Genomic DNA, 13,666 nt, shown 5'->3' with positions numbered 1-13,666 from the left:
TGGGAAATATCAAGTCTCCTACAGAGCCTGATGAGTTCCCTGGATAGGCAGCAGGAGAAGGGGTGGGAGTGAACACTCACCCCCTTATCTTGCCCAGGTGATCTATGGCTGTTCAGGTGGCCTGAGGTCACCAAGGATTCTTGCCATCAATGTAGGTGCATGATGAAAGATGATACAATCTTAGGGGTTTGGGAGTCTGCTGGAGTAATGGGTTAGCATGCCACCTGGTAAGGAGCTGGATGATCCTTTGGAACATGGAGGAGAAACTTTCCCATCCAGAGAAGTAAAGTCTCACTAAGACAGTGATGGATTCCCCTTCTCTTGTCACCGCCCTCTGACATCTTCTGGGTCCTGCTCTGCTGCTGTAATTCCTCGTTTGTGTCTTTGGGTCCCTAGCCTTGCTCCACCTAGATGTTGTGGTTCACTAAGTCAGCATAGTGACATCCCTCCAGGAAGCCCAACTTTTCTGGCCAGCAAGAAGAGTTTCTGAGCTGAATGTGCATGTGTGAATGCGTGTGATGCATGTGTGTGTGTGTGTGTGTGTGCGTGTGTGTGTTTGTGTGTGTGTGTGTGTGTGTGTGTGTGTGTGCAGGCCCCTCTATCCTTCCTGTGTGACTGCAAAACCCCACAAGAGTCTAGTTCAGGCTGCATTCCTGGTAGAGCCTTTATGGGGGCTTAGAGTAGACACAGCAGTGGAGCCTGTCACCTTGACTGTGTCTCAGCTTCAACACTGATGGGCAGTGAGACCTGGATAAGCTACGTTCTGTGCCTTAGTACCTTCACCTGAGAAATGGAAGGCGCTGCAGTCCTCAGTTGAGAGTCTCTGAAAAGCACCCAGAACAGCTCACTAGTTTCTTAGTGGTCACCAGTGCCCTGTGTTCTCCCCTGACCACTCTCCTTTCTGCAATGCTTCATATTATTAGAGGTCAGAGACATTGAATATTCTATATAGGATTCTTTTTTTTTTTTTTTTTTTTTTTTTTTTTGGTTTTTGGGCCACACCCGGTTGACGCTCAGGGGTTACTCCTGGCTATGTGCTCAGAAATCGCCCCTGGCTTGGGGGGGACCATATGGGACGCCGGGGGATCGAACCACGGTCATTCCTTGGCTAGCGCTTGCAAGGCAGACACCTTACCTCCAGCGCCACCTACCCGGCCCCCTATATAGGATTCTTGCCAGCAGTGGATGCTTCATATCACATGAGCTTCCCTGCCTATATGGGAAGTGCCTTGTAAAGACTTTTGCCTCCACCTGCACTTTGTTAGGTTGTTGTTTTTAATTTTTAACTTTTTTTTTATTTTGAGCTTAACCTCTTACCACCAGCCCTCTGAGGAAGGTTCTGCTGTTTTTGCTGCACAGATGAGAGAACTGAGGTTCAGAGAGGGGAGGACAGCCAAGAACAAAGACAACGAGGCCCTTCCATGCTGGCTTCTCTCAGGGACAGCTTTCGCTTCCCCTCCCCCAAGTTGTGCTGTGTTTGAGTTGGGATCTGCCAGGAAGCAGATGTCATGACCTCTGAATTGGCAAGACATTTCTGGGAGTGTGGGCAGGATCTGTAAAGAATCAAGTAGGGGGAGTGAGAAGACTGGGAGAGGGAATGAAAAGTGATGCAGGAGAAAGCACACTGCTCTTCTCAAGACTGAGGGTGCCGGGGTCAGGATTCCAAGGGGAACCTTGGGTTAGAATTGCCCAGAGAGAAATTCTCTCTTAGGGGCCCTAAGGCCTCACTAGCCTTGACCCTGTGAGTGGCCTGTCACAGCCCTCAGACCTGCTGTTTGATCTGATTAGTTGGGTAGTAGAGTCAGACCTGGGTCTCCATCTCCAGGAGAGGAGCATCAGAGCTTCACGACTTCACAGCTCCATGCTCATGGCCATTGGCCCCTACTGGCTTCCCCACCAATGACTCATCCTGAGAGATTCTAAGAGTGAAAGTTCTCCCAAGAGTGTGAAAGTTCAAACTCAGCAGTGAGAATGGGGCTCACAGGGCTGTGGGGGAGGGGGGGACCCAGCTCCCAGACGTGTATGGTATTTGGTTGCAACCACAGGCCTGAATCTGTGTGAGTGGGGTGTGTGTGCAGAGCAGGTTTTTAAGGATCACCAGGAAGTCAGAGGGAGGTGAAGAGAGAAGGGGAACCCATTGCTGTCTTAGACTTTATTTCTCTCTGCATAGATTTGAGGCAGCCCAGATGATGCTAGCTCTCATAGACATGATTGAGAGGCAAAAGGCTGGATTGGTTCCATGCTCAAAGGATTCTTTAGGATTTAGCTTGTGTCCCTAAGAGCTGGAATAGGCAAACTTGTCATTTTGTTGACCCACTCTTGGCTGGGGGAAGCTTTGCCCCAAAATAAAGAGAAAGAAAGTTTTGAAAGGAGGCCACCCTGGGAGTTCCATTGGGCAGAGCCCAGCTTTTCTCAGGCTGAACTTTCTAATCCTCTCGCTTCTATTCCCACATGCAGACTTCTTCAGACATTTATATCACTTAGACAAAGTCCATAATGGTGCTGGGGAGACAGAACAGAGAGTGGTACATCACTTGCCTTGCACATGGATGGCCCAGGCTCTATTCCCAGCATCCCATATAGTCACCTAAGCCCTACGAGGAGTGATCCCTGAGCACAGAGTCAGGAGTAAGCCCTGAGTACTGCCAGGTGTAGTCTGAAAACAAAAAGAATAAAAGCCCATTTCTGTTGCATAATAGAATTCGAGCTTGGACTCTTGGAGCCAGACTTTCAGTGACTTCTTGAAACCAGCCATCACCTCGAAGACTCAGAGAGGAAAAGCTGTTTAGAAAAAGCCACTTCCTGCCTAGGCCTGAGTTCTGTGTCTGGGTGGGTGAGCAGGAGGTCTCTGTGTTGTGTAAGGGCAGCTCTGTGGAGTCAGAGTGAGCAGCTGCTGCTGCATCTAAGTACTGAGGGTCCCCACTGGTAGGGGGATGTTCTCTCCCAGCCACCCACACCTGCACTGAGCCCATGCAGGATCAAGCAGCCCTCACACATGAAACTCTTCTCTCCCTCTTCCAAACTGTGAAGCCACCTGACCCTGGGAAACCCTATTAATGAGTCTCAGTTGTTCGGGAGCATTAACAGCCTCCTGGGTCCTTTCAGTGGATCCCAACCCAGTGTGGACACTGATAGCCACACCTGACATCTTCTGACACTGGCAGTTAGAATTGGGGACTCTGTCCCCACTCACTAATATTGGGGGTGATCTTGCTGAGCTCTTTGGGTAAGCACCCTCCTCCTAGAAGGGAAGAACCTGGTCAATAGGAGCAAGAGCATATCTGTGAACATGGAGAGCATTCAAATCTAACTGTGGCCAGGAGTTCCCAGACCATAAACGTAGGACAGACTTTGACTTGCAAATATCTTTTTGGTACCAACATGCTTTGAATGGGAGCAAGGATTTCAGTTATCCCAAATATTAAATTAAAATATTTAAAATTTAAATTAAGTACTTTGGTTTTCTCTACAATGCCTAACGTTTTGTGTTACACGAATATATTTTATTAATTTACTTTTGGACCTTTCTAGAGATGCTTAGGAGTCTATTAGTGAGTCTCCTTTAGTCAGATCAGCAGCTGTATACAAGGGCCTGAAGATACAGCACTGCTCTGGCTCTGGGTGTGGGAATTCTCAGGCCACTGTGCTGGGGTTAGAGAATCTATGTAGTGCTGGGGATCAAATCAGTGTTAGTCACATACAAGACATGCACCTCAACTTCTGTACTGTCTCTGGTCCCTACATGTATTTATTTTCATCTTTATTGTTGTTGTTGTTGTTAGTGTCCATAAGTGCTTGTTTTTGCAAGTTGCCCTTTAAAAGGTACTTGTCATACCTGAAGAAATAATTGGATTTTATCCAATGCTTGTGTTTCTTCCCATTCTTTTTTCATTCTTCCTTCCTTCCTTCCTTCCTTCCTTCCTTCCTTCCTTCCTTCCTTCCTTCCTTCCTTCCTTCCTTCCTTCCTTCCTTCCTTCCTTCCTTCCTTCCTTCCTTCGTTCCTTCATTCCTTCCTTCCTTCCTTTCCTCTCTCCCTCCCTTTTTCCTTTCCTCCCTCCCTCCCTCCTTCCTTCCCTCTTTTCCTTCCTCTCTTTTTTCTTTGATTTATCATTCAGCTCTATTTCCTGGGGTTCTAATCGACATAGAGAAACTTTGGGATCTTCTGGAAAGGTGCTGACAGGAAAGGTGTGCCCCTTAGATTTGGGGTTATCCACATCCCCTGGGGAAGCACTCATGCAGGAGTAGGGAGATGAACGCTGAGCAGTGAGCAGTTGAGTTATTTCTGGATCCAAGCGTCTTGTTTCTGCCCTCGTCATTTGGCTGTGGGTAGACACCTGGGCAGCAGGAAGGGTCTCGTGGGGCCTGTTCCTCTGTTTGGGGACTTACCTGCCAGATGAGTGTTGTTGGGATAGAGTTGGCCCTGCTGCAAGAGTGACCAACCGTGAGAGTTTCGTGAGTTAAAATAAGCACTTGGGGGGGGGGGAGGGGAAAAATAAAATAAGCACATAGTCCTGCCACAAGGAGGGAGTTGATTTGACTCACAGAATCCAGCTAAAGAGATGAGCTTCTCAAAGGGCAAATTCATCCCCAAAGGACTGGAGATGTGGTCTGGTATTACTGGGGGCAAGGGGCATGTTGATAAAAAGTCACCTGGAGTCCCCTATACTATTTGGTCCCAAATATAGTTTAGCAGAGGCCTTGGGGGCAGTGTTTATACTGATGCTACCTTTGGCTAATAAGTGAGTGGTATGATCTTCATGAGGGACCATAGAACCTCCACAGGCACCAGGATCTGAGATCAATAGTGGTAGTCCTGGTGGACAGCAGACATTGAGCCACAAACAACGTTTTGATTGTGGCTATTTGTGAGTTGAATCCTCCTTCAGAGCTTTGGGGTGGAGGTAGACAACTGTTTTCTGCTTCAGGGGATTTTATTCTACACATGTGAGTAGCAGATAGTATTACAGGAAGTAACCATGGAAAATTATGGAGCACACTGGCTGGTCCTGCCCTATCTGACTGGCTTGGGTGAGTTCTATAGTGCAAATATTAGGCACCAGTTCTTCTTTCTTTGTTGAAGCCACATGTAGTTCAGCTTGCTTTGGGCAGAGATGTTGGGGTATTATCACACCCCAGAGCTGGAAAGGGAAAGGGGAAATCCAGTCTAGGGAGCAGGGCACATGGGAGGCAAGATCCCAAGAGATTGCTCCACACACAGGAATCTTCTCAGAAGTTTCTTTCTACACTCTGACTGTGGTCCACTGCTCTCTAGTTATTTCAGTTATTTCAGTCCACTTCTTGGCCTCAGAGTCAGAAGTGGGGTTATTAGCATCTCTCCTAGAGAAAGATGAGGATCTCTACTTCCTCCAGGTGAAAGGGATCTTCCAACAGGACCAGGCTAAGCGGGGGGGAGAGGGGGGTACCAGATTGGCAGTGTTGGACTTTTGTTGTTGTTTGTGGGCCGAACCTGACAGTGCTCTGGGCTTATTCCTGGCTTTATACACAGGAATTACTGCTGCAAGACTCAAGACCCTATGGGGTGCTGGGTATTGAACCTGGCATTGGCTGTGTGCAAGGCAAGCTCCCTATTCACTGTGGTATCACTCAGAACTGACAGCATTGGACTTTTGAAACTACTTGTGGGTTGGGCCTTCCTGACCAGGTCAGCTCTTCTGCGTGGAATATTCTAGGTGCCCACCTGGAATTTGTGCTTGGAGGTTGTCTCTTAACTGAGCTTTTTAATCCTTGGCGGTTCATACTGGACTCCGAGAATTTTCGTGGAAGCCAAAAGTTGGGATGTGCAAAGCAGGGAAAGTACATTCTTGGTTTCTGCTGCAGCTGATGGGTTGAAGAAGTAGGGGGCAGACCGCGCCCAGGGGCATGAAGGCTGGCAGTGGGGCGTAAATGGGGGTGGGTAGACCTTTGGACAGGGCCCCCTCTGTTGCAGGGTGCAGAGCTTATGAGTGAGGAAAATACTTTCCCAGTGAGGCCATCGGATTCCTGCTGTGTGACACTCAGACAGGCTGCTAGTGAAGAGGTCTGTTAATGCCTGGGGTTGCCCAGACAGGGAGGCCATTGTGAGTCACATGTCCGGGGTTCACTCCCCCTTCCCAAAGCTGGGACTATTCTTAGAGTCATGCTCCTCTCCCTGGGGCAAAGGTCACAGGACCACAGCCAGCCGGGCCAGATGAGGGGGCTGGGAGCCAGTGCAGGGAGATGGAGGCATTTGGCGAGTGCATGATGCAGACCTGAGAGCTCTCGCTGACCCCCTAAGCCACACGAAGCACCCCTCATTCCTTAACTACCAGGAGTGAATCTGCACTTTAGAGGTTGGGACAGTATCTCTCCACCCAGTTATGCTGCTAGTCAACCTGTGTACTCCCTGCAGTGGGGACTGTATATGTCCCTGAGCCCATGTGTCCCCTAGACTGTTCTGTAGGCATTCACAGCAGTGTTTTCCTTCTGCTCTCTGGGAAAGAAACTTCCTGCATGAAAGTTCTTCTGGTGCTGAGAGTTTGTTTTTCATGGCCAACATCGGGTGTACCCAGCAGATGCCTTTGCCACCCATCCCGGGCCCATGTCCAAATGGTTTCTAAGACAGTGTCCTAGGGCACGGGATAGACATATGATGATTGCAGAGACTGCTAAGCCCCCATTTCTCTGACTGCCCCCTATTTAAGCAGGAATCCCTTGACCTCTTTGTCATTTCTTAATGAATGTGCTCTCCACAGAGACTGTCGCAGCTTAAGCCTTTGCACGTGAGATTGAGGGTCAGAATATGTGAGGCCTTATAGAGGGGATGTCGAAGGAGTGAGGGTAGGAAGAAGAGCCGGGAAGGAGGGAGAATCAGAATCTACCAGCTCTGGATGAGAGAGAGTCAAAATCCACCAGCAAGGAAGGAGGAAGAGTCAGAACCCAGGAGCCAGCCTGGGGCAGAATGTCCACCTTTCCGGAGACACTTCCTTTGTACTCCTCACCCAGTGATCATGCATCCAGGATAGAGCCGAGGGCACATGGGGTCCCAGGAGCATCTGAGCCTTGTTTCTGGGGAGCCAAGACAGTGACTGTAGTCACTTGCAAGCCAGGCTTCTTGTCATGGGGAGTGCGGTGATCTGTAATGTCTCACAGCTCGTGTTGGAAACAGGCTATTCTCTCATCCCTTTTACCCCTGAAAGTTAAGATCAGTGCTTCATTTTTTGATGTCACCCAGAATGATATAGCCTTTGAATATCTCAGCAATATCCAACTATTTAGAGTGATCAATTTGGACTGACACTAAGGTCAAACACAAATTTATTATTTTTAATCACTATTATCACCATCCTCATTATCAGTACAGGGGCCACTTTGCCTTGTCAACAGTGGTGCTCAGCCCATCTTTTAGTCCTCAGATTTCCTCTGTTCTATTTCTCTTCATTCCCACCAGGCACTTGGGGTTGGGGTGCCATGGGAGGGGGTTCAGGGTGCACTGTTGAGCCTCTGGGTAACCTCCACTCACCTCTTGTTCACAGGCAGTGGCCCCATTCAGCTGTGGCAGTTTCTTCTGGAACTACTCACTGACAAGTCTTGCCAGTCCTTCATTAGCTGGACAGGAGATGGCTGGGAATTTAAACTCTCTGACCCAGACGAGGTAAGAAGGAGGCACGGGACGTGCCTGGGCTGAGGAGACTGAGTGAGACTTCTAGAAGGGAGTGGGTGGGGGTCTGGGGACCCCTCTGGCTTCAGCTTCCGAGCTCTATCACATACTACTGGCTGGCATAATTTCAAAAGGGACCTGTGAGCCATGGTTTGGAAGCATGGAGAAATGACCTATACTGTGTACTATCTGCCCAGATTCATGACTGAATGTCCAGAAGGGTCTGGCCCAGAGGAAGCTCTTTTACAAAGGTCTTATTTTTTAATTTTGTGTTTGTTTTGGGACCACACCAGACAGTGCTCAGGGATTTTTCCTGACTCTATGCTCAGGGATCCTGCTGTTGCTTAGGGAACCACATGGGTGTCAAGGATCAAATCCAGGTTAGCCATGCAAGGCAAGTGACCTATCATGCCAAATTTCTGGAGGTGCCTTCCAAACACAATTGTCTTCTATGATGGGCAGCTCAGACCTTTCGGAATCTATGCCAGGCAAATCCAAGGTGGTCATCATTGTCTCTTCTCCTACTACTACTTTTCCCCCTCCTCCCCCCTTCTCCTTTCCTCCCCCCTACCTCTCTTCCCCCCTCCCTCCTCTTCCTCCTCTTCCTTCCTTCTTCCTTCTCCTCCTCCTTCATCCCTCCTCTCCCTCCCTCATACCTCCTCCTTCTGTTTCGGTTTTTGGGGCCCCAGCACTGTACTTTTCCCTAAGTTTCACCAGGTGTTGCTCTGGAATCTTGCTCTCCATCCGGCAGACCACAGGCCCTGAGCAAGCCATAGCCTCAACACTTGCATCAAGTCTCGAGCCTAGTTGGTGGAGAATAATAGGAAGAGGTCTCCAGGCCTCTCAAGCACTGCCTGAGAGATACGAAACATTGCAAGAAAACCAAACCAAAATAACCCCCATAACCTCTCTGGTCCCTGTCCATACTTCAGTGTGCATCCCTAATTACTGAGCTATCTCTATGGCTCTCCAGTACCCAATTCTGATGAAGACCAGCAGTCCAGGGAGATGCCTCTTCTTCCCATGGCTGCAAGGCAAGAATCATGGACTCCCTTGCTCTCTGCAGTCTAGGTTTCATGTCCTCACACAAGGCCATTCCACTCAGCATAGAGAAATGGGTAGGCCCTCAGCACGACTTTTCCCTGGTTCCCACACTCATTACAGTAAGATTTGGGGGCAGCAATTCACCTACTTAAAAGAATCCCTAACCACCAGTCCCTGGATACAGATACCCAGAGAAATCTCTTGAGAAGTCACTTCCCTGGATAGGATCTCAGGTTTCCTCAACTCTCCCCACACAGGCCCATAAATGTGGGTCTGGCCATCAGTCTGGACATTTATATTCACCTCCTTCTTTTGTCTTTTGTCTATGTTAGGTGGCCCGGAGATGGGGCAAAAGGAAAAACAAACCCAAGATGAATTACGAGAAGCTGAGCCGTGGCCTTCGTTACTATTATGACAAAAACATCATTCACAAGACGGCAGGGAAACGCTACGTGTACCGCTTCGTGTGTGACCTCCAGAGCCTGCTGGGGTACACGCCCGAGGAGCTGCATGCCATGTTGGATGTCAAACCCGACGCAGACGAGTGACACAGCCCACGGTTCGGGCACACTGCTGAGACATTCCCAAGCACAACCATGCTGGTTGGACTCTGAATTTTCCATTGTTCTATTTTGAATTTTCCAGAACTCGTTTTTTACATTCAGGGGTGGGAGCTAAGTGAGCTACAGCTCTAACCAATTGTTTTCAGTTATCAAAGGAGAACTGGGATATGTGGGGTGGGGTTGGGAAAGGGGATGAGAAATTCTTAAGATTATTTTCAGGAGAGAGCAAAGGGTCTTCAAAGAAATGAAAAGAACTTGGCTTAATGGGCGGGAAGGGGAGAAAGAAAAAAAAAGGAAAAAAGGAACAGTGGCTTGATCTTTAAAAAAAATTATCCATAAAAGAAAATATATCTTGAGTTACGGACCTTTTGGCAAAAGGCATTGATTTATCAGGAGCCATCAGCCCCCAGAAAGGCCATGCACTCTAATGATGCTTTTCAGATCTGTTTGTGGGATCCAAAAGATGAGGATAAAATGTTTTGTTGGGGGGAGATGCACTCAAAACCAAGGACTTTTTTACTCTACTTTCCAAACGAAGATGGACATCAGTGGGGGAGGGGTCCAGATTGTTCTTGTGTCAAGGTTTATTTTATTCAATTCTGTGCCAGTATTTTTTTTCCTTAAACTCCGAGGTGGTCTCAGTATGGCAGTATTGTGCAAGCTTATCTAGTTTGCTGGCTGAGGTATCTGCCACAGTGGCAGGAAACTGTTTATATAGACCCCACTGGAAAGCACTGTCCCTGTGATTGGGGACTCCAGTTTCATGGGATTTAGCTATGAAGGACAAATAATGCCAAATTGGGGACTAGGGAACCATGTGTGTGAATAGTACCTACCATTTAGGAAAATAATGATAACTCCCCTCTTCTGATTCGCCTTTAGTGGATCTTGGGATTGGGACTTCACATTAAATCTGAGAACTGAATAAAAATGGCAGCCTTGGTTTGAGACCATGGCCATGTGGGACACTCGGTATACTAAATAATGATGTTCAGTATAAAAAATGCAGGAGCAGTGTTGGAGAGGAAGTCAGAGGAGGAAGTGGAAGCAGATTCTATATCATTTCTCAAGCTGTAAGGTAGATGGTTTGGACTAAAAGCTGGACATGGGGGCATTACCATCTTCAGACACTTGGAATGTGTTTTGCCTAACTTATACCTTGCTCTCTCTTCCCTCCCGATTCTGCTGGCATTACAGCAGTGGAACATCTTTCCCCCACCCTTATTATGCAGTAGTGTAAAAGGTACAGGGAAAGAATTTCCTGGCAAGGGCAATGGAGGGGAGGAGAGGGGCCAGGTTTTCCTTTGAAGAATGTAACTGTGGGTTGAGACATCAGGTGAGACAGCAGAGTGAGAGTTTAGATGCCTTCCCAGGTCTCTATTGCCTCGGTTTATGGAGAGTGAAGGCTGACGAAGGCAGAAGGCAGGAATGAGTTGGTGGCAAAGGATATTCAAGGAAGGGAGTTTGATGGAAGGGAATAAGTTGGTCTTTGAGGTTTGACTGTTTCTAGTTCTCCCATTCTTGCCATAAAAAGAAGGTTCTGAGGCCTCCCTCTTTCTCCTGGTTGTGAAGAGGGATCTGGAAGCCAGGAGAAGGACCAATAGCTGGACCAGTTCCCAGCACAGCAGGGCCACCTGTATGAATGGCACATTCAGAGGCAGAGGACAAGGGGTAGCAGGTTGCTCAGGGCTGGTCTTTTTAAGGCTCTTGCAGAGCAACAGGACAAATTTGCCTTGCCCTGGCAGAGCTAGAAAGAGGAGTGCTTCCTCGGGCCCATTTACACAGCCTCCCATATCAGGAATTTAGGACTAGGAGCCTACTTTGCCTCTAATGGACACATCAAGCATCCACTTGGTAGCACAGAAAGGGTCCAGTTGTGTGCTTTGCTCTTCTTCTGAGGGGTGCAGATGCCTTAATGAAGCTCTCAGGTCTCAAGAGCAGCTCAGGGAGGGGTAGGCAGAACTCTGGGGACACCATTGCTTTCTCTTAGCTGTTCTGGTCTTTATTGAGCTGCATAGGCGTGTGTGTGCTTGTATTCATACACCCCCAGGCGTGCAGAACCCCCACTAACCTGCCCTAAGTCTGATGCTCCAAAAGGCAAGCTTTTCGCATGCCAGTGGAGGGTGAGGGCAGATCCCAAGTAGGGTGTTAACCAGACCATCTCTTGCTGTAGGTAACTCATTCTTAGCTCCTCATCCTCTTGCTGTGAACCCCCACCCCTGACTGGTGTGAGTCTGCCTCACCCTTGCCACCCTCCTCCCCAGCAGAAATGACACAAGTAAGTGCCTCCCAGTGCCCTGCAACCCATGTGCTCACTCAGATGCTAAAGCCTGGTTTCCAGGACGTGCGGGTAGGTTCTGAAAGAAGGCAGCTCTATCTAGCCTGATGCTTCCCTCTCCATGCCCTGCTTCTGTCTAAAGGCCAGAGACCCTCCCAGGAAGAGTGGTGGATGGTGCATACACTGGAAATGTAACCCAATCGCTGTATTCATGCTTTTTAAAAAAACACACCTTTGCTTCAAAGGAGGGAGGGATAATCGGGTACCTTAGGGTGAAACCCTGATTTATCCTGAGCTGCCCCTTCTGGGGGGGGTGGGGATCTGAGCCGTGGAGTACAGAGTTACTTGGTTTCTGTCTGCACTGGGGAAGGATTTCCCAACAGAGAGTCCCAGATTGGCGGCAACCGGGTTTGAAGGGCATCTACAAAGATTGGATTTGCCTTTTCTCACTTTTGAGAGGAGCCCTCTGGGGATTTAGAGCATTAACATGACCTTGGTGAAAAAAAAATCCGCACCTCTTCTAGCCATGCTGCTTTCTCTGTTGGGGTCTATATAAATGTGTCAAAGTCTTCTCTACATTCCAAAGACATTTCAAGGAACCCGAATATATGTATACTTATACATATATAAAATATATATTAAAAGAATGATCTGTCAGGAACACTGCCTCAGTTATTGAACTTTTTTAAGTATACGTTTTATTTTAAAAACTGAGAAGTACAGGGGTGAAAAAGATGTTATATTGTGTTTGACTATTTTCCAACTTGTATTTTCATATAATTTATATTTTTTAAAAGCGAAAAATGTAAAAGCAAGATTTAAAAAAAAGCAGGTGCTTTTTAAAAATCAGAACTGAGGTAGCTTAGAGATGTAGCGATGTTCAGTTGTCTATGTGTTCTTTTTTTAAATGCAAAAAAAATTTCTTATGGGGGTGTCTTTTGTTTATTTTAGTAGCTGATGCTGGCACATCGTTTTGCTGGAGAGTTTTTTATATACTGTAGCCTGATTTCATATTGTATTTTAAACTGTGTGAGATTAAAAACAAAGAAATACATTCATAATAACGTGGGTTTGACTGTTCTTTCCTGCTTGGGTTTGGGCACAAACAGATGTGAAAAGGGCAGTGGAAATAGTACAGTGGGTGGGGTGCTGGCCTTGCATGCAGCTGACCCAGGTTTAATCTCCAACACCCCATATGTTCCCTCAAGGACTCTATGAATAGAGCCGAGAATAAGCCCTGAGCACAGTCAGTGTGGCCCCAAAATAAAACAAAATCAGCTATGTGAATACACTACAGGTGACCAAATTTCAGAGCATCTTAAGGTTCTGGGCAGAAGCATGCCCTTTTAGTTTCAGAGTTTTTCTACTCACACTGACTTTTCTCTGGGCTCACAACAGCCTCACTTCTACCACCTCCCATCCCCTTAACCTTCATTTTTGCCTTGGAGCTGAACTTCGGAGTTGAGGGTCTCCTTAGGACCCTCAGCAGCCTGTGTCATCAACAAAAGTCTTTGGGTAAATGCTCTGTGGAGGCACACCCAGAAACATGGGTGCTGCTCTGTTCAGGCCATGGAAAGTAGATGCTTTTCATTAACACCAGCTTTAGCAATATGAATCGCAGCTGGAGAGGGAATTTTTGCTGAATTGCTCACAAAGACAGTCTGTTTTTAGAAAAATCTGCTTCTTGAGACCTGGGACTTGAGGTTTGCTGAGTTCACGGTAAACATCAATAGTGGGGTCTAGTGGTCAGGGAGCTGGCCACGGGGCAAGTTTGGGTAGCCCAGTCAGACTACACCCCTCATCAGAAGACTCTCAGGGAAGGCCACGTGAGGCCCAGCTCTTTGAGTCCAGCTGCAGACCTGGGCAGAGAGCTGCAACTCCTGAGCCAACCTGCGCCACATCTGAGCATGGTTCCTGCTGAGCAACAGCTGGAGAGGGTAGGGATCTGCTTTGGTTGAGAATATATTTGGTCAGAGAATTTTTCTGCTGAGCTACCCAGTGGCCATTCTTTTCCCCATGAGTGTCAGGTTTAATGCTGACCAGGTTAAAAAGGCACAAGATCAGCCTGAACCAAAGCAGCTTTGGCCTCTGATTTTTTGTGCTGGAACCTGAGTTGGGTGTCTGGGGACAGCTGGCTTGAGAGCT

At 47.9% G+C, this 13,666-nt stretch overlaps 1 protein-coding gene across 2 annotated transcripts in view; it reads left to right on the top strand.

The window, feature by feature from the left end:
* The window catches only part of ETS1 (ETS proto-oncogene 1, transcription factor), a 131,363-nt gene extending 121,967 nt beyond the window's left edge, over positions 1 to 9,396 (top strand). For both annotated transcript variants that reach the window (XM_049778244.1, XM_049778245.1), the window contains 2 exons: positions 7,512 to 7,630; positions 9,013 to 9,396. In XM_049778244.1, coding sequence (XP_049634201.1) covers positions 7,512 to 7,630; positions 9,013 to 9,228 — 335 coding nt within the window. In that variant the 3' untranslated portion in view covers positions 9,229 to 9,396. The remainder of the gene's footprint in view (positions 1 to 7,511; positions 7,631 to 9,012) is intronic.
* Positions 9,397 to 13,666: the final 4,270 nt, after the last annotated feature.

Source organism: Suncus etruscus, chromosome 8 (assembly GCF_024139225.1).
Source record: "Suncus etruscus isolate mSunEtr1 chromosome 8, mSunEtr1.pri.cur, whole genome shotgun sequence".
NCBI classification, from domain to species: domain Eukaryota; kingdom Metazoa; phylum Chordata; class Mammalia; order Eulipotyphla; family Soricidae; genus Suncus; species Suncus etruscus.
This window is presented reverse-complemented; position numbering and strand designations above follow the sequence as displayed.